General features: G+C 44.0%; 1 protein-coding gene across 4 annotated transcripts in view; it reads left to right on the top strand.

Moving 5' to 3' along the window:
* The window catches only part of LOC309622997 (olfactory receptor 2M3-like), a gene marked incomplete at its 3' end in the record, with an annotated part of 89514 nt that overhangs the window by 43587 nt on the left and 22635 nt on the right, over positions 1-23292 (top strand). The window contains exon 3 of one of the 4 annotated variants that reach the window (XM_082379537.1): positions 7651-8593. The exons of the other annotated variants lie outside the window; for them this stretch is intronic. Coding sequence (XP_082235663.1) covers positions 7661-8593 — 933 coding nt within the window. The 5' untranslated portion in view covers positions 7651-7660. Of the gene's footprint in view, positions 1-7650; positions 8594-23292 lie in introns of those variants that run through there. 4 annotated transcript variants of the gene reach the window in all.

Here is a 23292-nt window from a genome sequence, read left to right on the forward strand (position 1 = left end):
AAATCTCTCCTGTCACTCAAGCTTATACTCATCCTCCACATCATTTAACCTACTTGCACTAGCTATTTAAAAATTATTGTCTTCTAATTCTAAACCTGAGTTATCTATGGGTCTACCTGAATTGATGGTGTTTTCTCTTGGCAGGTAACTTTTTTTTTCTTGCTTTTTTGGATGATTTATAATTTTTGATTTTATGTTGCACATTTTGAATAGACAACACTGGAGACTGAAAGAGATCATTTATTTGTTTTATTTTCCCAGAAAGGGATGAGGTGCTGATCATTTTGAGCTCACCATTAGAAGAGCTGAGTTGGGGCTGAGGCAGTTTCAATTCTCCTTTGGTTTAAAATGTGATTACTGCCCTTCACTACAACCTTTGGGTTCTTTTAGTGTCACACCCACTGAGGATTGTATTTATTTGACCATATCAGGATTTGAGCTGGGAGAGGGTTGGATTCCACTTATAGTAGTGTCAGTTCACTTCTGCATTCACCTCTAGCAAGACACTGGCTAACCCATGACTGAGAGCACCCTGTTTTCCAGCTCCATCCCTTCTGCTAATTAGCAGAATTTCTCTGGTGGGAAGAACTGTTCATCAAGAGAGTCATAATTATATTTAGAACTCTTCCAGACCTCAATCTCATGGCAGTCCACATTGTCAATAATTCATCTGGTTTCTCCTGGATTTGATGGACACCTGAAAGGTGGGAGAACTTTTGCAAGAGTCACATTTTTCCCCTCTCTGGTTGAACTCCCTTCTCCACAGTATGAAAAGAAATATGTATAATAAACATGAGAGTAGCATTGTTTCTAGTCAATGGCTATGAGGTTTTGAGCATCAACCCAACTGGATATATGCCTCTTACCTACCTGGTGTTTCTCTTATCTCATCTTACACACTCACCACAAATACCCTGTGATATCTTTGTTGCTACTCCAGATGAGGTAATTGTGACTCAGATATGTGAATGATGCTTTTCTGGGATGACTGCTGTCAACAGAAGAGGGAAAGCAACAGAGGATGAAAGGCAATCATTGGTTGAGTACCCTTTGCTTGCCATGCATTTCACACATACCAATTCTTTTAACCTTCATAATGGCTTCGTAAAGTCTTTATCCCTATTTAACAGACAAGGAAAAGTGAGGTTCATAGAGGTTTGTCAACTTGCTCAAGTTTGCTGACTGACAACTGGTAACTCATGATTTGCAGTAATTCTCCAAACCCTTGCCTATACCTGTGAAACAGGTCCATCTGTTTCTGGACTCAAGGACCACTTTGATTTGTAGTATTTATTGAGTCACCTATTCCTCAATTTTCAGAATAGGGGAAGAGAAATTTCCAATTTTCTACTGCTTGTTTTTAAAAACACCTTGTATAATTTTGTGGATCTCCTTTGGCCAGCTATTGTGGATCTCCTTTGGCCAGCTATTGTGGTGACTCTGAATTTTCCCTGGAATCTTGGGAGTAAGAATGAGGGTATTACTATCCTTTGAAGATTTGGGTTTCCTTAGGTGTTGATTTTGCATCAGATACGTGAGTCTGTTTTCAGAGTCCTCTGTGAGTGGAAACAAGAATGGGGGCCACCTTTAGGTCTTGGAACTAATATGATTAAGGAAGAAAGTCCTGAGTCCCCAAGATGGGCTGACCTTTCCACCTCTCTTCTCTATTTCTCTGGTGACAACAAATACCTACAGAATTGTGACATGTAATGTCAGGCTTACTTTTCAAAAACATGTAAAGACAATAATAAAGAACTCCCCTTCCCCCATCCCTGATTTTCACCCTTCCTCCCTCTATGCACATATACATACTCTGTGCTCACAAGCCTGTCCACACCAAACCCAGGGAAGGTAAGAACCTCTCTGAGATCTTCAGATGCTGATGTCTTGCCCTGACTGGAGACAATGGGGTTCAGGCCTGGGAAATGGGGAAAAGGAAAACAGGGGTGAATAGTGAACCTGAACTCTTAGGACTCCCTCTGTCCTGCTCATCCATTCTGCCTGCCAAGACATAGTTGACATCAGACAAGGAAGATTAAAGAGTTACCCATGGTACTTGGCACAGGAAGCCACATGATACATTCACCTCCATCCCAATGGCCATAAATAAGTACTTAAACCTCTCAGCCTGTAGGACTACCACCCTTTGGTGAAGTTGCAGCCTCACTCCAGAGGAGCATGGCAGAGGAGGAAGCTCCCAGACTCGTGCATGCTGGGTGGAGCTCTGTGCCCCACGGAGGACATGGAGCCTGTTTGGGCAGGAAGGCACCTCCTGCTGGAGAACTGCCTGCCCCAGCCCGGGCTTTGGCACTGGAGATGCGGTTCCAGCATTTTAAGGATGCATGCAGCCTCAACACCAGGCACGCTGCCCATATGCGCTGTCTCGAGGTGTGCTGGAGCTCTGGTTCCTGGACCAGGTTGGACCCCAAGATGGCACCTACCCATCGGCAGCCTACCCTAGTGCTCTTCAAGGTACTGAAGGATATGTAGGGTAAGGCTGGCCCTTGCCCCAGGGAGACTAGAGCCTGCGAACAATCGGAAGGAGAGCAAGGCTGAGGCTGCACAGCCTCAGGCCCTGGGGAGGGAATTTAGGCTACTGTTGACTTGTTTGTCAAAAGAATAACAAGTTTCAAAGGAGATGAGTTGCTACTTTTATCCTATTCTTACTTGCAATATGCATTGTGTGAATATCTGAGTATAACCTAACCTTACCCATTGCTCCCCTTTGATCCATCAGGTTCCCAGTACTGGACTGGACCAACTGTATTAATTCACACAATTGTACTAGAACCTTGCTGATCTGGTGCCTTCTGGCTAATGACCAATAAATATAAAGTCAATAGAAAAAAATGGAAATAAAATCAAGTTTTTAACCTCATGCTTTATTTCCAAAATTTCAGGTGGATCTAGTATCCAAAAAAGTTTTTAATGATGGAACTGTGCAAGAAAAACAAAGGAAGGGCTCCCCCCATTTTGGGGGAAACAATTTTAGGCTTACAGAAAATTTGCAGGAATAGCACAAAGAACTGTACATTCTTTACCCGGATTTACCATTTTGAAGCCATTTTAGAGCACTTGCTCAATCTTGTTCTTTCTCTCATATATATACAGATATATTTAATTTTTTCCCTGAACTACTAGAGAGTAGGTTGCAAACACCATGCTTTTTTAGTCCCTTTCATAACCACAATTCACTTATCGCGTTCAGGAAATTTAACATTTCCCCAACACTTTTTCTGAGCTACAGTTCATATTCCAAATTCATCAGTAGTCACAATGGTGACCCTTTTGGCACTCCCAGAACAAGATCTAGTCCAAGTTCAGTAGAGACTATAGTCTCCTTTCAGATGGAACACTTTCTCAGCCTTTTTTTTTTTTGGTCTCTCATGATGTTGATCTTTTTGAAGAATGCAGGCTTCTTATATCACCAAATGGCCATCACTTGAGATTCTCTGACCCTCATGATCAGATGCAGGCAATGCATTTTTCTTGGAATACTCCATAAGTGATGTTGTGTCCTTCTCAGAGAATTACATTCTGAGCACATGATATTTTGCCCCTTTAACGTTGATGTTAACATTGACCAATTGTTCTATACTTACTCTTTTTTTTTTGTAATTAGTAAATGGTTATGTAGAGATACACTAAGGCTGTGTTTTTCCTTAAGCCCTCCTTGGCTCAACCATTTAGTATCCATTGATGTGTTCCTGAATCAGTTTTACTATGATGCTTGCAATATGGTTAATTTTCTAAGCCCATTTTTTCCCTATATTTATGAGTCAATATTCTACAATAAGGAAGAGTTTTCCCTTCTTCCCCATTTACTTACTTGCCTATCTGCTATTTGTCTTGGAGGGTAGGAAAGTATGTCACCCCAAAAGATTCCACTATGCTATCTTGATTATTTTGAGCTAAATCACTTAAAACACAGTGAATGCAGGGAGAGGCTTTCTCTGAACTCCCCCTTATGTATCTATAAACATATCCTCCAAAAGGAATGTGGCTGTCAAAAATCCCCTCCCCAGGAGTTTCATCCCACAGGGAAAACTGACTCTTATCATGGGAGAAGACATACAAAGTGACACCACATCCAGATGAAATTTGTCAGAAACTATCATGTGTCCTGTCTATTCTGCTAAGGCCCATTCATCTTTCCTAAAAACCACTTGTTCTCCCTTAAGTGGCCTATATCCGCACTCCTTTTGCAATTAAGATGGTATTTAAGCCTGAATTCTAAGTCATCTCAGAGTTTTTCACTCTTCCCTAGTTATCTCCCATGTATACATGAGGTATACATGTTAATAAATTTGTTTGTTTTTTCTCTGTTAATCGGTCTTTTATTACAAAAGTCAGCTAAGAACCCAGAAGGGTAGAGTGACTGACATTGAATCTCTGCCAAAATGCAAGTGATAATGGCTGATTCCCTTGTTGTAGCTGGGAGTCTAGGGTATTTTTCAGAGCCAGGGCTATGGGGAATGAACTTTGTCCTGAAGCCATTTCATTAAGTTTGGCTTCCTCATTAGGATGGAGCTCCTGTCTATTCCCTGGGGTCATTATGAGCTGAGTTGGGTCTCCCAGGATATTAGCTCTATAACTAGAGGTATAAACCTGGGACATGAGCTCATCAATTTTGGAAGAAGTAGAAGAACGTCTTGGTTGGTTAGTTCTATAAATTTTTATTTGGAGCCATGGAGTTGGAGGAGAGTCTGTGTGTAAGAGTCTTTCTCTGGCCACCACTTGTTAATGCATTGCTCTGAGGACTAGATCTTTGCATATTTTTTGGGTCTGACCCATCTCTGCTAAACTCCGCAGAAAGGAGTGGAAGGTAAACTGTGGGGAGCTGAATGGGAGTGACAGGTGCTCAAGAGGATGAGGGAAGACCTGACAGATGAGAGACTAAAGGTGACCAGGAAGGGGAAGAAGTGGATCTGACTTTAGGCTTCAGTCTATAGAGTGTCGGGCTGGACACAGAGATACCTCCTTGTTGCCAGTTGTCAGCATCAGAAATGTGAAAAATGGTAATCCTAGTTTTCTTGGGCAAAATTGTTATCATTCTTTATTTGTTCTGCAGTGTCTGGACTCAGTTTCAAAGTAGGCAGGCAGACCTGTTGGGTCATTGCCACGCGTGTGCCCTCATCACTCTGGTATCCTATGGCTATGCTTCATTGCCCCCTATGCCGATCTTGGAATCTACTTCCCTGAGCTGTTATCTGGCTCCCATTGCTGGAATGTCTCTGTAACTCTCTATGTCCTAGGATTTCCCTGTCTGCTGCCATGATCTTCTGACTCTAGACAGTTTTCTCACCACAGCTAAGATAAGAAGTGCATTGTGCATACACATTGTCCTATACCTGTGTGTGAACCTATATCCCATCAGAATCACCTGGGGAGCTTTAAAAAAAATCATATATGATGAAGCCCCATCCAGACCCAGTACCCCCACACCACGGGGTGGAACCAAGACCTATGCACATTTTTTTAAAATCTCAGATTTCTTAGAGACACAAGTATGACCACAGTCATGACCACAGGACCCCAGGAATCTCACTCTTGCTTCTTTTTTTCTGTTCATAATTATCCTCTTATATCAAATTGTTTCCATAGTCTTTGTCTCTCTTCGACAGTCTTTCTAGTTTCTATTAGTGGAAATTCTAGAATTGTAATTCTGACATCACACAAGACAGAAGCAACACACTCCGAAAAAGTACCCCTGGAGGCCCACCATTTGTGGAGTGAGCACTGGCCATTCTTTCCTTGGTAAATTCAGTGAGTGTCACTGATTCTTAGAACAGTCACTGGTTCTTACCAGTTTAGTGTCAACAGAGGTTAGGCACTATGCAAGGTGAGTGATGTACAACTGGGAGACAGACATGTCCAGTTCTCTGCCCTAATACATCCCAGAGCCCGAGTAGCAGAGTGGGGTGGAGGGTTGGCACATGTCCAGAGAGGCATTTCTGAGGTTCTGTGGTTCTCATGATGCATTTGACACAACACAGCTCTGTTTCAGTGTCTATTTCACTGGGAAAATATAATTAAAAATGAAATGTCCTCCCTACCCTGAAAACCTCTCTACAAAGGTAGAAGAGAAAGAAAACAGTTTTATTTTTGAATAACATTAAATCAGAATGTGATGTGCATCACAGGTAATCTGCTAAGAGATTGCAAAGACAGAAGCAATATCAACCTTTCGTATAGCCAGGCAGCGACAACCCATTGCATACATGCTCTCAAGATAAACAGTAGCTACTCCTCAAGGAAGAGGACTTGACAGCACTGTTTGTCACACAGAGTTCCTCCTAGATTCACCTGGTAATTGGGGTGACTATCTGTGTTCGTTACTTGGCTTTATTCAAAGGAAGTACAAACTTCTCACCTGTTAAGACAAGACTTAGTTCTGCAACTTGGAGCAAGGTGCCTGCTGAAGTTAGGGTCCTGCGCTCCTTCAGAACCTGAGATGTAAGGGCTCTACAGTCTTTGAAGATTACATTTCAGAGAGGTGGATTCTAGGTCCTTGAGAAAACATTCCTAAGTCAGAAATCTGCTTCCAGCTTATTTTACTTTTAAAAGGTTTACATACATTTCAGAGAGATAAGGAACTGACAGTTACAAGTTTTCTAAAGTAATTGCTAAGGAAAGAGGTGGGTAGGAGTCCCTTCCTTTATTATCACTTTGGTTTGTCCTTATACCTGTCACCCCCTTTCCCACCTCCTCTCTCTCTCTCCACTCCCAATACTCAATTCCCCCTGTTGGAGAGGAAGAAATTTTCCTCTACCTGTCGAGGTTCTTCTGGCTGTTGTAAGAATTAAATTGACATGAGACAGATTCAAAGGTGAAAATCAAACAAAGGTTTAATAACATGCATACTTGGGAGAGACTCAGGAAAACTGATTAACTCACCAAAAGGGTTAAAGCCCTCACCTTAAATACCATCTTCAGCTTTCAAGACAAAAGAGGATGTTGGGGGTAGTGGTTTGGGACTTCAAAGGGGAGGAAGGCAATTCACATGGAGATGAAAAAGCAAAGGTTTGGTAAATAAATGTTTGCAGGGCCATGCAGTGACAATGGGAAACAGAGTGCACTCTGATCTCTAGACCCCGCCTAGAGTCCCCCCAACACCCCACACACCCCCCCTCCACACATACACACTTGGTCCATGTTCTTTGCAGATATCTCTGGTGATAGCTCTATTCTGGGACAGGCCCTCTGTCTAAATTCTTTTAGGTGCTTAGGAGGAAGGTCAAAGTTTCTTCTTTAGTCTTTTGTGCTTAGATTTTCAGCTCTAAATAATCCACATGCCAAAGAGACATTTTGGGGTGACATTTTGTTCCCCTACATCTTCTTAAATCTATATCCCCTTTTCCTAAATCTACAGCTAGTCACCTGTTACTTAAAACCCCTTCTCTCCCTCCCTTGCGTCCTCTGACCCTCCTCCTCTGGGGGCCTGCTCCCTAGTCTTTCAAGAGAAATAAGATCAAATCCTGAGGACATCTGAGAGCAAATGGATATTCACTGCAGAAGGAAAGGATGCGCTATGACAGTGCACTGGGCACTGCCCTGTAGAAGAAACAGGAGGCAGTTATTTTCCTTGTATGATGCAGATGCCAGGTAAGTTGCTTTGTTCTTATGTTTGCTCCTCTATTTTTTCTTCAGGGCCAAGGCCATGGATGTCTGGAACCACACCTCCCTACCAGATTTCATCCTTTTGGGTCTGTTCAGCTACTCACCATATGACTTCTTCCTTTTTTCCCTTGTCCTTCTGGCCTCTGCTGCCGCCCTGACTGGCAACGTCCTCTTCCTCCTGCTCATACAAGCCGATAGGCGCCTGCACACCCCGATGTACTTTTTTCTCAGCCAGCTCTCCGTCATGGACCTGACCCTGAATGGCACGGTAGTGCCCAAGATGGCAGCCAACTTCCTCTCGGGCAGTAAGTTCATCTCTCAGGGTGGCTGTGCAGCTCAGGTCTTCTTAGTGGTCATGGTAGGAGGGGCCGAGTGCTTCCTCCTACCGGTCATGGCCTACGACAGGTACGTGGCAGTGTGTCACCCCCTGCGGTACTCTATGCTCATGAACCGGAAGGCCTGTTGTCTGATGACCTTGGTGTCCTGGATGGCTGGAGTGGCCAACAGCGTGATTGACGTGGGCGTGGTCTTCAGCTTCCCCTACTGCGGCTCTCTGCAGGTGGATCACTTTTTCTGTGAGGTCCCCGCCCTGCTGAGGCTCTCTTGTGCTGACACCTCGATCTTCCAGGACTTCATCTATGCTTGCTGTGTGGTCATGCTGCTGCTGCCTCTGGGGGTCATTGTGGCTTCCTATGCCCGAGTCCTCACGGCTGTGATTAGCATGCCCTCTACTGAGGGGAAACAGAAGGCTCTGACCACTTGCTCCTCCCACCTGGCTGTGGTGGGCCTTTACTATGGGGGAGCCATATTTAGCTATATACAGAGAGCTTCTGCTGGGACACCAGTGGGAGACCGAGCCACCTCCATCTTCTACACCATCCTCACCCCAATGCTCAACCCACTCATTTACAGCCTGAGGAGCAAGGAGGTAATGAGGGCCCTGAAGAAGGTGCTGGGGAGATGGAGAGTGTAGACATGCCCACCTTTCTGGGGCTTCCTCTCTTATTCTGCTCCTTCCTCTGCAAGCTCAGGTCTTCTTGTGGCTCATGTTCCTCCTCTCTACTCTTTGGGCCCCTCTGCCTGGTTGGGGTGAGGCTATGAGCTGAGCAATCTGTAAACATTTGGATGGAAGAGGTCAAGGAAACAGATGATAAGTGATCAGTTTCACAATGAATCTTTCCACCACTGAGCACCCCTATTTCTGTCCAATGAAGGTAGATACATAGATAACGTTATTTACCTTTTCTCCAAAATTGCTAGGGGCAGTCTTTCTTCTGAATTGCATGTTAAAAGTGAGGAAGGAGTGGGAACCGATTCAGAGCTCATTGTTCACTGAAATGTGGTGCCAGGATCAGAGGTGGAGTCTGACCTGTAGGAGCTGTGCGACCTCGGACAATGTTCCTTCATTCTCTGGGCTTTACTTTATCCTCTGTACCATCGTAGCTACCAATAAAGTAAGTCCAACATTTCCTGACACTAATTAGTTACTTACTATAACACAAACTCCGTTTCAATCTATCTTATGTCATTAAGCAATGTAAAGAGTTTTGTGCCTTCTTGAAATTGTATGTTAAATATAAGTGCCAAAGTATAAAATCTTAAAGAAGAACAGCCAGAACATTTTTATAGTCTGTAGGTCAGTATAACACCGCAGAAGGGACAGAAGACACAAAGGTATCACTCCATGCAATCAGGGAATTTGGGGAGACTATTAATTCTTTTCTTTTTTAAATTTTATTTATTTATATATTTATGGCTGTGTTGGGTCTTCGTTTCTGTGCGAGGGCTTTCTCTAGTTGTGGGGAGCGGGGGCCACTCTTCATTGCGGTGCGCGGGCCTCTCACTATCGCGGCCTCTCTTGTTGCGGAGCACAGGCTCCAGACGCTCAGGCTCAGTAGTTGTGGTGCACGGGCCTAGTTGCTCCGTGGCATGTGGGATCTTCCCAGACCAGGGCTCGAACCCGTGTCCCCTGCATTGGCAGGCAGATTCTCAACCACTGCGCCACCAGGGAAGCCCCGAGACTATTAATTCTTGATCATTGAAACCAAAGATGGAATGGGAGTGATGTGAGTATAAGACCCCAGCAGGAACTGGCTTCTATCATGTCTCCATCACAGGGGCTCTGGAGGGATTTGGGAAATCATCTCTTGAGCCATGTCTTCTACAAAGATCTCCTTGAACACACTGGACCTAAAATCTCCCCTCAATCGTTCAATCACACTGCTCCCAAGAGTCCTGCTCTCATATCCTGAGAGCCTGTGGGGTTGGGTACCAAGTGGCTGTGCACACAGAGTGATGAAGGAGAGGGTATGTTGCCAAAAACCCTTGGCTCTCTGCACACTGAGGCCGATCAGAAATACAGAGACAGAGTTTTTCGAAGAAAGTAAAAATAGCTCTTAAGTCTTTGCCAGGCAAAGGGGAAAACACAGAAGACCAGCACCTCAAGAACCATGCCCCCCGTTCCCGGGGAATCAGAGGAGATCTTTTTTTTTTTTTTTTTTAATTTTTATTTATTTATTTATTTATGGCTGTGTTGGGTCTTCGTTTCTGTGCAAGGGCTTTCTCTAGTTGCGGAAAGTGGGGGCCACTCTTCATCGCAGTGCGCGGGCCTCTCACTATCGCGGCCTCTCTTGTTGCAGAGCACAGGCTCCAGACACGCAGGCTCAGTAACTGTGGCTCACGGGCCTAGTCGCTCCGCGGCATGTGGGATCCTCCCAGACCAGGGCTCGAACCCGCGTCCCCTGCATTGGCAGGCAGATTCTCAACCACTGCGCCACCAGGGAAGCCCCAGAGGAGATCTTATAGGTGGGGTTCGCACTCCAGGGTATATGGTAAAGATCTAAGTCATGAAGGTCTTGCATTTTTCTTCTTCTTGCATTATTTCAAAACAGTCTCAGCTGGCGTCAGGTGTCCTGGTAATTGGGTCCAGCAGCCCAGTAATTGGGCTTATTTGTCGCTGGTTTATTGGCCTGTGACCTTTTTTCTGAAATGCAAAAAGCTACAAGGAGTGATTTGTTACAAGGGAGTGCCAGGACCGTAAACACCAGGTGCAGGATGTAATTTACATCACACAGAGTTAGGGGGTGATAGGTGTAGGATGTAATTCACATAGTGTCAGGGGGTGATAGGTTAGCTTTGTGAGGGACAAATCTAGTTACAGACACTACAGACTAGTAACAGTTAAAGCTAGGAGTGATTAACTCTTTCAGGCCCGTTTATGGTTCTTCTCTAGCCTGTTCACTGTTCCCTTTACTTTCCTTGTTCTCAGGAGAGGAAAAACTTCATTTCTATTTTTGCTGCAACAGGTATGGTCCAGCCCTGGGAGAGTTTGGAGTCTGACTACAGATACAAAGTGTTCCAGGCAGAGGGGACAGCTGAGCAAAGACTAAAGACAGTATTCTAGAACAGAGAGACTCAGGGAGACTGAGTAAGAGCCGGCCAGAAAACAGGGCCCACATCTTGTAGGGCCTTATTGGCTTGTGAGGAGGTAAGGCTTTGCCCTTTTTTTTTATAGAACTGAAAATAAGTGCACAACCTAAAAGCTGAGAGTTATATTTTATTCAGTGGACAAAACTGAGGACTTATGCCCGGGACACAGCACCTCAGATAACTTTGCAAGAAGACCATGTAGTCAGAACATCAAAAGATTACTGTTAATTAAAGGAAACCAGATATCTCAAGTTATGAAATTTAGCACTTTTCTATGTATGGGAAGATGCAAAGTCTGGGCTCACTGAAATGATTCCCTTGATATGCACCTCAGCTATTTGGGTCCAGTATCCTGTGCTTCTCATCCTGAGTTTCCTCAGGGTGCACCTTCAGGCTTGAGTGCTGACTGCTAGTTGGTGGGCAAATCCTGCCTACATCCTGCGTTCCCTCAGGGCTTACCGTAGGGGCGGCTATAATGTGATGGTTTGATGGCTCCAACATCCTTTGTTTACTGATATGGCCGGTGGCATTTTTAGTTCACAGAACCACCCTGGCAGCTCTGTAGGGTCCACCCCTAGGCTCCTGTAGTAATTCAGGTGAGAAATGATGGCACGTGGACCAGGGTGGAAATACAGGAGGTAGCAGAAGTGGGTAGGCTCTGGATACATTTTGAAGGTCAAGCCAACAGGATTTTCTAGCTTTCAGTGGAGCTGATATTAGCTCACACGGTTTTAGGACAGATAAAATGAGAAACTGCACTTAACCTGCTTTGTACTTTGAGCTCTTTGCTAGTTTTTTCTATTAAAATGCATATATACTTGCATAATCAATGCATTTCTTAAAAAACGATAGATAATTGTATGCCATTAATGAAGCATGTTTTCAAATGATTCTCTATAATGCCAATGAGTTTTGGGGTGGATGCATTATACACCAACATTTGTGTTGCCCAACATTCATTTTGGAACCTTCCTGGGATCCTGTCTGGGCAGTGTCTTCCACGTCCAATCAGACCTGGGACCCTTGTTCCCATTTCCCAGGAGCCAAAAGTCCCACATACCTTTCTCCCCAGGGCCCAAGGCAGTGTAGTGTGGGCCAGGCACTCCTCCCATTGTTTGCAGCCTCAAGGGCACATGCCATCCCACTCTGGGTCTCCTCTTGTGCCCTCTGGGGCTCTAGAGGTGGTGACTTCTGACCCCTGCCCAGGACTAAAGCTGCAGTGTGCCTGAAAGGCAGATGGGTGGCCTGGGGGCTTCCTGCCATCCTAAAGCAGGCAAACACATCTCCAGCTGCCAGGGCCAGGCATAGGGCAGACTGGGCCGTTCTCCAACAAGAGGTACCCTCTGGCTCAGTTGGGAAGTTGCGGGGTGGGAGTGGAGACCCAGAGTGGGGTCTCTGCCTCCTCCTCCTCCCTTGGGCCCTGAGCTTTGTCCAGGTGTGTCTGGGTGCTTCTGCCTCTGCTGGCCTCCACTGTAACTGAGGCTCCATCTTCACCAAAGTGTCGTGTTCCCTCGGACAGAGAGGCTTAGGCGTTTATTGGTGATTAGGTGGAGATTAAAGTATCAAGTGGTTTCCAGGCACCAAGGATTATGGGGAAATTTCCTAATATTCCTTGTCTGGTATTGTAGCAGGAAAGAGAGGGGGCGTAAGAGGATGGTCACATACCAAGTCACATCCGAGTCCCTGGGATGGCCGCCAAGTGTCGGTTCTTGGCTTCGTGCAGGAAAGAATTCAAGAGCAAGACATAGTAAAGTGAAAGGAGGTTTATTCAGGGAGATACACACTCCATAGACAGAGTGTGGGCCATCTTGGAAGGCAAGAGGCCTCAGGGTATGGGGTTGTAATTTTTTATAGGGGTGGGTTATTTCATAGGCTAATAAGTGGGAGGAGTATTCCAGCTATTTTGCAGAAGGGGTGGAGATTTCCAGGAATTGGGCCACCGCCCACTTTTGACCTTAACATGGTCAGCCTTGGAACTGTCATGGTCCATCTGGGACCTAGTTGGTTCTAATCAGTTTATGTTGTGTCCTCAGGCTATGTCATTCTTTTTAAACGTTGTGCTCTGCCCCCTTCCTATCTCACTCCCACCCTCAGAGATTTTAGTCCTATAATCTTATGGGAAGTTGAGGGGCGACAGTCTGCCTTCTGTAGCTGTTTCAGGGCTGAGTAGGGGCGTCGACCCTGCCTGTTGGGGAGTAAAAATGCCTGGATGCCTGACCTAGGGGCCCCAGGGGCAGGACAGCTTCTTGTTTTGAGTTGTTATGGCTGGAATCCTTGCATAGTCATCACCTTGATGTGGAACTGGTTGTAACTGCTTCCATAGCCTTTCTATGAATCTCATTGATGATGAAACACTTTTTGTAACAGCATCAGAGTACAAGAATAACTATAAATGACAAAAGACTTAAAAGCCATGGTTAAACATCTGATTACAGTGCAATCGATAAAGAAACTTGGTTACAATAACCCGAATTATGAATGATTGCATTTAACTTTTAACATACCAAGTAATCCTAGTTAAATATTTCTCTTTGAGATACTTTAGGGGTCCTCTAAATTATCCCAAAGTTAGCTGGAAATCAAAAGAACTTTAATTAAAATTTTTATCTGGGAAGTTTATCAAAAAGTTTTAAAACTCTTGGTTAAATAAGATCACAGGTCACTGTAAGACAATACTTAGGTCACTGTAAGACAATACTTATTCTGGCCAGATTATTTTTTATTTCTGATTATATAAGCGCTTAATTTTCTTTAAGTCAATTAAATAGAGCTCTTTTATGAATTAATTTTTGGCAATACCATACATCCACGACACACACGTAGATACATATAAACACACAAACACAGAGGTCTCAGAGTTCCCATTCCACAATTTCAGCCATGAGTCAGGTACAGCAATTTAAAACCCATCAGTCTACAAAAGAGATTGGATTAAAATTGGGTTTCTGGCAAATGGAACAAATCAAGCTCACTTGTCTAAATGGCTAAACCCTTTTTACTAATATTTATGGAAAAGATACTTAAGATTTTTATTTGTCCTTGACAAGTTCCAAATTATTTACCTCCTTTTTCAAAATTTGTATTTTATTTTATTTTTATTTTATTTTTTATAAATTTATTTATTTATTTATTTATTTTATTTTTGGCTGTGTTGGGTCTTCGTTTCTGTGCGAGGGCTTTCTCTAGTTGTGGCGAGCGGGGGCCACTCTTCATCGCGGTGCGCGGGCCTCTCACTATCGCGGCCTCTCTTGTTGCGGAGCACAGGCTCCAGACGCGCAGGCTCAGCAGTTGTGGCTCACAGGCCTAGTTGCTCCGCGGCATGTGGGATCCTCCCAGACCAGGGCTCGAAACTGTGCCCCCTGAATTGGCAGGCAGACTCTCAACCACTGCGCCACCAGGGAAGCCCCAAAATTTGTATCTTAAAAAGATGGCAGAGATAAGCGTTCCTGAGAAGACCAGATAGGACATTTTCATCTCAAAGGTACAAGCAAGTTCCTCCTAGGATGACTTTGTTTCCCCTTTGTTTAATACTTACAAGCCTCTTAAGATAAATAGGGAAGGTTTGGGGAGTGGTTAATGGATTGGTGGGCTTTGGATTATTTTTGGAGCCACACCTCTGGTCCTGTAAAGACTAGATTTGTAAAACAAGGACAAGTTTTGTTTTTTTTTTCAAAGAATTGGATGGTTACCTCAATGATATTGGACTGACATACCCATTTACCTATGTTGGAATGTTTTACTTTTCCTCATTTAGTTTAGGGGAGAAGTCCTCCCCAGAAATTCCTATCAGGTACAGTTAGTTTAGTCAGACCAGTGGCCTCTCATTTTGCTATCTATTTACAATTTGGGGGATCCTCCCTGGGCTTAAGAAATTTTAAAATTATGGCTGTCACTCTGGCCTTTAATCTGAGGAGGCTTGCCTATAGCCTCATGTGATCCCATTTTTAAAGGTAGCTGGACAATTTTTAGCCCAATTTTTTTCCATCCATTCCATTCCTATCCTGTAGGCACCCTCAGCTTGAATTTTACAAGCACACAGAGTGGAGGCATTCATGGCATTACAGTGTCTGGATTTGTCCACTCAAAGGCAAAGAGATATTGGGAGCCTCGGTGCAGCAGGGGAATTCAGAAGAAAGTGACCTTTAGTTCTAGCACTGTGAACCAGTCTAACAGCCCATAGTTTAAAAACTCAGACGGGGTGGAATGGAGACGTCCTCTGGCTTGGAACTGGGGTAGACTCTTCCAGCGAAGAGTAATTGTCTTTCTTGGTGGGTGTCTTCCCTGTGAGGATCTCCAGCTTGGACTATTGTCTGGAATTTAATGGGCGAGTCCGTTCCCAACGAGGGGAGAGGGCACTCACGCATGAGCAGAAACTGATGTGCAAACGTGAAATTTCCCAGCAAGCAGTTGAGAGGAGGGGTGAATAGCTTGGTTTGGGGCTTTCCACCAATCCCCGTTATCATACAGGATTGGGAGGACAAGGGTCCAGGGAAATCAGTCAGCACAGAGCAGGCGTTCCCTGTAGCGAATAAGAAAATAAATTTCCTACCTGCCTCATCAAGGGTTACCCAAAGCTCCGCCAGAGAAATAACCAGGTGTCCTTTGGGAGCTGGGGAGGTTCCCAGGTCCCATCAGTCTTCAGTCCTCTTGGCCATCACTGGTTTGGGGGCCCCGAGTCCACCCCCTTTGGGGGTGGTCCCAATTCCAGTGACCCTCTCATTGGCATATTGGGCAGTGTCCCAGTGAAATTTTCCCATACAGGGAGTGTTCGTTCTTCCAGTGGCCCTCTTGGCTACACTTAAAACAGATGTTTTCGCAGGAGACAGTGGCTCTGATCTAGGATCTCTGGATCCTGTCCTCACCATGGGTCTTCACAAGGGAGGGTAACCCTGAGGTGGTGCAGGGGTAGGGCTGCCTCCAGTAATTGTGCTGTTAGATGTTGGCCCTGAATCCTTTTTGCCTCTTCAACCCTATCTCTATTGTTAAATACTCCAAAGGCCAAATCCATGAGCTGATTTATGGGGGGATTAGGGGTAAATGGTCTGGAAACTGTCCCCCCTCAGAATTGGGGTAGGTAGGATATCCCAGTTGTGGACCTTGGGGAGGTTGACTCATAAGGAGATCATCTAAAACATCAGGTTCCTGTGGGGGGGAGAAGGCACTTTGAAGGGATGTGAGCCAAGCACAACTGGCAGGAGTTCTTTAGACCTGGATTTTGGAATAGGGCCATGAGCCTTTGGATGTATGGGACTTCCACCCATTTACCTTCCCTTTCACCAAATAGGTCCAGCTGAAAGATGGTATTGTGATTCAATGACCCATTCTTTGGCCAGATCTCTTGGTCCCCTAGTTTGTATTGGGGCCATGCAGTATTGCAAAAGGAAATTAATTTCTTTTTTCTTAAGCCATCCTGTTTAAATTTTCCTCAATTAGCTAATATGCATCCTAGTGGGGAGTCCATTGGGATGCTTGTAGTTGCCCCATTTTTTGTTGGGATGTCTTGACAAGACGGCGGTCTGATGGGTCCTGGACAGATGGTAGTTATGGTAGATATTTGTCCTGGCATTCTCCCAGTGTCAACTGTGGGGTCCCTATGAGCACCCAAAATCTGCCTGGTCAGTTAGCCTGAGGAGGCCCCTTGGATTAGTCAAGGAAAGGAACAAGAGCCAGGGTGAGAAAAAGCAATTAAGAGTCTCAGGGCCTAAATCCTTCAGAGAGGGAGGGAAGAGACCTAGGGCCTCCCTAAATGGATTAACTTTATCCCTACTGAAACAAAAGAAAGAGAAACAAATAGAGCTGAAGGGTAAGGCTGGAGTCCACAAGGCGGTGATAACAATACAAGGCAAAAACTCCGCTCAGGATACGGTCCTTGGGATGTTGAGGAGGGCCACCTCTCCACAGAAGTAAAAGAGGTAACACCCAACTTGCTGGTAAAGCCAGCAAGGAGGCTCAGGGATCAATAGACAGTCCAAGAAGTCATGAGAGAAAGAAGATATAAGGGAAATCCAGGACAGTAAGGAAGGTGTCCAGCCATGAGGCTTCCCAAGAGAGATTCGTAAGCCCGCTGAGAAAGGTGCTCACCCGCTACCTCCCCTCAGGGGTTGATAAAGTCCGGAAAAAGTAGGAAGGCTGAGTGCGATTAGGAAGGTGCACAGCCTCGACGTTTCCTAGGGAGGAAGGGACAGCAACCCTCTCGAGGGAAGTGCTTGCCCGCAACATCTGCTCCGGGGTGCAATGAGGCCATAAGCCTCATTGCGGGTGGGCAGCAAATCTAGGAGGACTCATGGAGTCCCCCAATTTGGGGCCCCCCGCAGTTCTGACTTCACAGAACTGGACTGGGATGAAGCGAGTAGGGAGGGGGAATTGGGCTCGAGGAGCCACAGGGGAAACTCACCCAACCAAGTTGTCAATTACCTGCCGCGCAGTCTTAATTTGGATGTTTGGTGGTCGTCTGGGTGGATCTTTTCAAGTCCAAAGAGATAGAGCAATAGGAGAATGAGAAAGACTGAGGGAGAAAAGCCTTGGCCTCAGTGCGCTTCTTCACGGCCAGAGAACTGGTCTCTGCCAGATCCTGGCAGGCGGCGTCAGCTGCCACTTAAGGGGCTACTTGAATCTACATGGCTCAGGATAAGTCCCAGCCACCCTGCAGAGGGGAGCCATAGCCCAATAGGCGGATCGAGATTATGGCCTTTGAGGCCCCGCATTGGGTGCCAGAAAAGATGTTGCAGGAAAGAGAGTGGGGTGCGAGAGGATGGTCACATCCCAAGTCACGTCTGAGTCCCTGGAATGGCCGCAAAGTGTGCGTTCTTGGCTTTGTGCAGGAAAGAATTCAAGAGCGAGCCATAGTAAAGTGACAGAAGGTTTGTTCAGGGAGATACACACTCCATAGACAGAGTGTGGGCCATCTTGGAAGGAAAGAGGCCTCAGGGTATGGGGTTGTCAGTTTTTATAGGGGTGGGTAATTTCATAGTCTAATGAGTTGGAAGAGTATTCCAGCTATTTTGGGGAAGGGGTGGGGATTTCCAGGAATTGGACCACCGCCCACTTTTGACCTTAACATGGTCAGCCTTGGAACTGTCAGGGTCCATCTGGGACCTAGTTGGTTCTAATCAGTTTATGTCATGCCCTCGGGCTATGTCATTCTTTTAAAGGTTGTGCCCTGCCCCCTTCCTGTCTCAGTATCACCTCAGTCTTGGCAGTAGAGAGCTGATGAGATAGTGGAATGGTAAGAATTTGAATTTGGGTTCTATACATTTCTCATTGCATTTCCTTCATGTTTTCCAAGTAGAAGCCTGGACCCCATTATCGCTTTAATTTTTTTTTTTTTTTTTTTTTTGCAGCTGAATATGATATACATAGGTGTGGGTTTGGAGACATTTTTTCTGCTTGGTATTCTCTGAGCTTCCTCGATCTCTGCCTGTTTTGGTATCTGACATTAATTTGGGGAAATTCTTGGTCATTATTGCTTCAATTGTTTCTTGTGTTTCTTCTCCTGGTATTTCCATTATGAGTGTGTCACAGCTTTTGTGGTTGTCTCACAGTTCTTGGATAATCTGTTCCTTTTTTTTCTGTCTTTGGTTTACTTTTCAGTTTTTGAAGTTTCTGTTTCTTGACGTATCCTCAAGGTCAGAGATTCTTTCCTCAGCTGTATCCAGTATACTTATGAGACCATCAAAGGTACTCTTTTTTTTTTTTTAAACATTTATTTATTTATTTTTAATTTATTTTATTTATTTATTTTTTGGCTGTGTTGGGTCTTCGTTTCTGTGCGAGGGCTTTCTCTAGTTGTGGCAAGCAGGGGCCACTCTTCATCGCGGTGCGCAGGCCTCTCACTATCGCGGCCTCTCTTGTTGCGAAGCACAGGCTCCAGACGCGCAGGCTCAGTAGTTGTGGCTCACGGGCCCAGTTGCTCCACAGCATGTGGGATCTTCCCAGACCAGGGCTTGAACCCGTGTCCCCTGCATTAGCAGGCAGATTCTCAACCACTGCGCTACCAGGGAAGCCCCTACTCTTCTTTTCTGTTAGTGTTTTTGAATTCTGGTGTTTGCTTTTGATTCTTAGAATTTCCATCTCTCTGCTTACACATTACCCATCTGTTTGCTCTTGTATGTTGTCTACTTTTTCCTTTAGAGCCATTAGCATCTTAATCATAATTGTTTTAAATCCCTGGTCTGATGATTCCAGCGTCCCTCTGCCATATCTGAGTCTGGTTCTGATCCTTGCTCCCTCTCTTCAAAGTTTTTACCTTTTGGCATGCCTTGCTTTTTGTTGTTGTTACTGTTGTTAAAAGCCACACACGAGGTACTGAGTAAAAGGAACTGCTATAAATAGGGCTTTAGTGATGTGGTCTTGAGGTATGGGGGGAGGAGAAGCATTTTATAATCTTATGATTAGGTCCCGGACTTTTAGTGAACCTGTGCCCCTGGGCTATGTACATCACCAGCGTCTCAGTGTTTTCCCACCCTTAGGTGGGGCTGGATGGCTAGAGGGATGGGGTTTGGGTACTTCCCTTCTCCCAGGTTGGTGAGACTCTGGAAAGTTTCTCTTCAGGGCAGCCTTGTAAAGAACAGACTGCTGGGGTGTATTTCAAAGTGGTTATTTTTCTCCTCCCCCCAGCCAGGATTAGGAGAGAATTTTTCTTTGATCTCACTTCGAGAATCTGGTAGAGCTCCTGGAGGTAAAACTCACAAAAGTGTGGGGACCCCCTGTGACTGGAGCCCCTGGAGTTTTTAACTTCCAGATTTGACCACACTGAGCCTCCAGCAATTTGTCAATTACAGTTCAGGTTTTCCTACCCCAGCACCAGTGTCTAAGGAGGTTTCTGCTTGTGAGGAAATTTTTGGCTTCATTAAGTTGTGGTTCTCTGAATCTGCCTGTCTCCCAATTTGGGGAGCAGTGGTTTGCCCTGTGACCTCACTTCTCTGACAGATCTAAGAGGAGTTGTTGATTTTTCAGTTTGTTCAGCTTTTTGTTTGTTAGGATGGAGTGATGACTTCTAAGCCCCTTATATGCTGGACTGGAAACTGGAAATCTGGCCCCATTCTCTCTAGTCAAGGTAAGACATCAGCACCAAAGTCTGAACCTCAGGAGGGCCTGGGGGGTGAGGTGAGCAGGGTCCTGGGATAGTCAGAGCATCAGGGGGACCTTGCCTTCCTCTGGGTTCAGGCTGTAACAGGTTTTGTTAGCACAAGTGTGTGAAGTGTGTGTATGGGGAGGGGGGTTGCAAGGATGGGTGTTCTAGGGGGTGGGTACAAGTATCTTCCTTCTCTCCCTTTGTTTATTGGAATGACCTTGTCTGATGCTGGTGTTCTGTGAAATTGTTTATGTTCAACAGAACACCAAGTCCTAATCGTAAGCTGGTTGATGGTGTCAGGCCAGTTTCAAGTTGTCAGGGGCTGCTTTTATGTTTCCTGGCATTTCTCACCATAATGAATGTTTTTTTTTTTAATTTTCATTTCATGTTGGAGTATAGTTGATTAACAATGTTGTGTTAGTTTCAGGTGTACAGCAAAGTGATTCAGTTACACATATATATGTATCTGTTCTTTTTCAAATTCTTTTCCCATTTACATTATTATAGAATATTGATCAGAGTTTCGTGTGCTATACAGAAGGTCCTTGTTGGTTATCGGTTTTAAATACAGTAGTGTGTCTATGTCAATCCCAAACTCCCAATTTAGGCTTCCCTCCATGTTTCCCCTTTGATAACCATAAGTTTGTTTTTAAAGTTTGTGAGTCTGTTTCTGTTTAATAAGTTCATTTGTATCATTTTCTTTTTTTAGATATAAAAGAGATATAAGAGATATAAGAGATATCATATGACATTTGTCTTTCTCTGTCTGACTAACTTCACTTAGTAAGATAATCTCCAGGTTCATCCACATTTCTGCAAATGGCATTATTTCATTCTTTTTAATGGCTGAGTAAAGTTCCATTGTATATATGTACCACATCTTTTTTATTTTTATTGGGGTATAGATGTTTTACAATGTTGTGTTAGTTTCTACTGTACAGTGAAGTGAAATAGAGTTCCCTGTGCTATACAGCAAGTTCTCATTAGTTATCTATTTTATACATATTAGTGTATATATGTCAATCCCAATCTCCCAATTCATCCCACCCCGCTTTTCCCCCTTGGTGTCCATACATTTGTTCTCTACATCTGTGTGTCTATTTCTGCCCTGCAAACCGGTTCATCTGTACCATTTTTGGTAGAGTCCACATACATGCATTAACATATGATATTTGTTTTTCTCTTTCTGACTTACTTCACTCTGTATGACAGTCTCTAGGTCCATCCACATCTCTACAAATGACCCAATTTCGTTCCTTTTTATGGCTGAGTAATATTCCATTGCATGTATGTACCACATCTTTATCCATTCATCTGTTGATGGACATTTATGTTGGTTCCATGACCTGGCTGTTATAAATAGTGCTGCAATGAACATTGGGGTGCATGTGTCTTTTTGAATTACGGTTTTCTCTGGGTATATGCCCAGTAGTGGGATTGCTGGGTCATATGGTTGTTCTATTTTTAGTTTTTTATGGAACCTCCATACTGTTCTCCATAGTGGGTGTATCAATTTACATTCCCACCAACAGTGCAAGAGTGTTCCCTTTTCTCCACACCCTCTCCAGCATTTACTCTTTGTAGATTTTTCTAATGATGCCCATTCTAACCAGTGTGAGGTGATATCTTATTGCAGTTTTGATTTGCATTTCTCTAATAGTTAGCAATGCTGAGCATCACTTCCATGTGCCTCTTGGCCATCTGTCTGTTTTCTTTGGAGAAATGTCTATTTAGGTCTTCCACCCATTTTTTGATTGGGTTGTTTGGTTTTTTGATATTGAGCTGCATGTGCTGTTTCTATATTTTGGAGATTATTCCTTTGTCCATTGATTCATTCACAAATATTTTCTCCCATTCTGAGGGTTGTCTTTTTGTCTTGTTTACGGTTTCCTTTGCTGTGCAAAAGCTTTTAAGTTTCATTAGGTCCATTTGTTTATTTTTGGTTTTATTTCCATTACTCTAGGAGGTGGGGCAAAAAAAGATCTTGCTGTGATTTATGTCAAAGAGTGTTCTTCCTTTGTTTTCCTCTAAGAGTTTTATAGTGTCCAGTCTTCCATTTAGGTCTTTAATCCATTTTGAGTTTATTTTTGTGTATGATGTTAGGGAGTGTTCTAATTTCATTTTTTACATGTAGCTGTCCAGTTTTCTCAGCACCACTTATTGAAGAGACTGTCTTTTCTCCATTGTATATCCTTGTCTCCTTTGTCATAGATTAGTTGACCATAGGTGTGTGGGTTTATCTCTGGGCTTTCTATCCTGTACCATTGATTTACATTTATGTTTTTTTGCCAGTACCATATTGTCTTGTTTACTGTAGCTTTGTCATGTAGTCTGAAGTCTGGGAGTCTGATTCCTCCAGCTCCGTTTTTTTTTTTTTTTTTTTCTCAAGATTGCTTTGGCTATTCAGGGTCTTTTGTGTCTCCATACAAATCTTAAAATCTATTGTTCTATTTCTGTGAAAAATGCCATTGGTAATTTGATTGCAATTGCATTGAATCTGTAGATTGCTTTGGGTAGTGTAGTCATTTTCAAAATATTGATACTTCCATTCCAAGAACATGGTACATCTCTCCATCTCTTTGTGTCATCTTTGATTTCTTTCATCAGTGTCTTACACTTTCTGAGTACAGGTCTTTTACCTCCTTAGGTAGATTTATTCCTAGGTATTTTATTTTTTGTTGCAGTGGTGAATGGTATTGTTTCCTTAATTTCTCTTTCTGACCTTTCATTGTTAGTGTATAGGAATGCAAGGATTTCTGTGTGTTAATTTCGTATACTGCAACTTTACCAAATTCATTGATGAGCTCTAGTAGTTTTCTGGTTGCGTCTTTAGGATATTCTGTGTATCGTATCATGTCATCTGCTAGCAGTGACAGTTTTACTTCTTTTCCAATATGTATTCCTTTTATTTCTTTCTTCTCTGATTGCCATGGCTAGGACTTTCAAAACTATGTTGAATAAAAGCACCTTTCCAAAATTTACAAACAGCTCATGCAGCTTAATATCATCAAAACAAACAACCCCATCAAAAAATGGGCAGAAGAACTAAATAGACATTTCTCTAAAGAGGCCAAGAGGCACATGAAAAGATGTTCAACATCACTAATTATTAGAGAAATGCAAATCAAAACTGTAGTGAGATATCACCTCATGCCAGTCAAAATGGGTAT

This window comes from Balaenoptera borealis (genome assembly GCF_965194805.1).
Source record: "Balaenoptera borealis genome assembly, chromosome: 2".
NCBI lineage: Eukaryota > Metazoa > Chordata > Mammalia > Artiodactyla > Balaenopteridae > Balaenoptera > Balaenoptera borealis.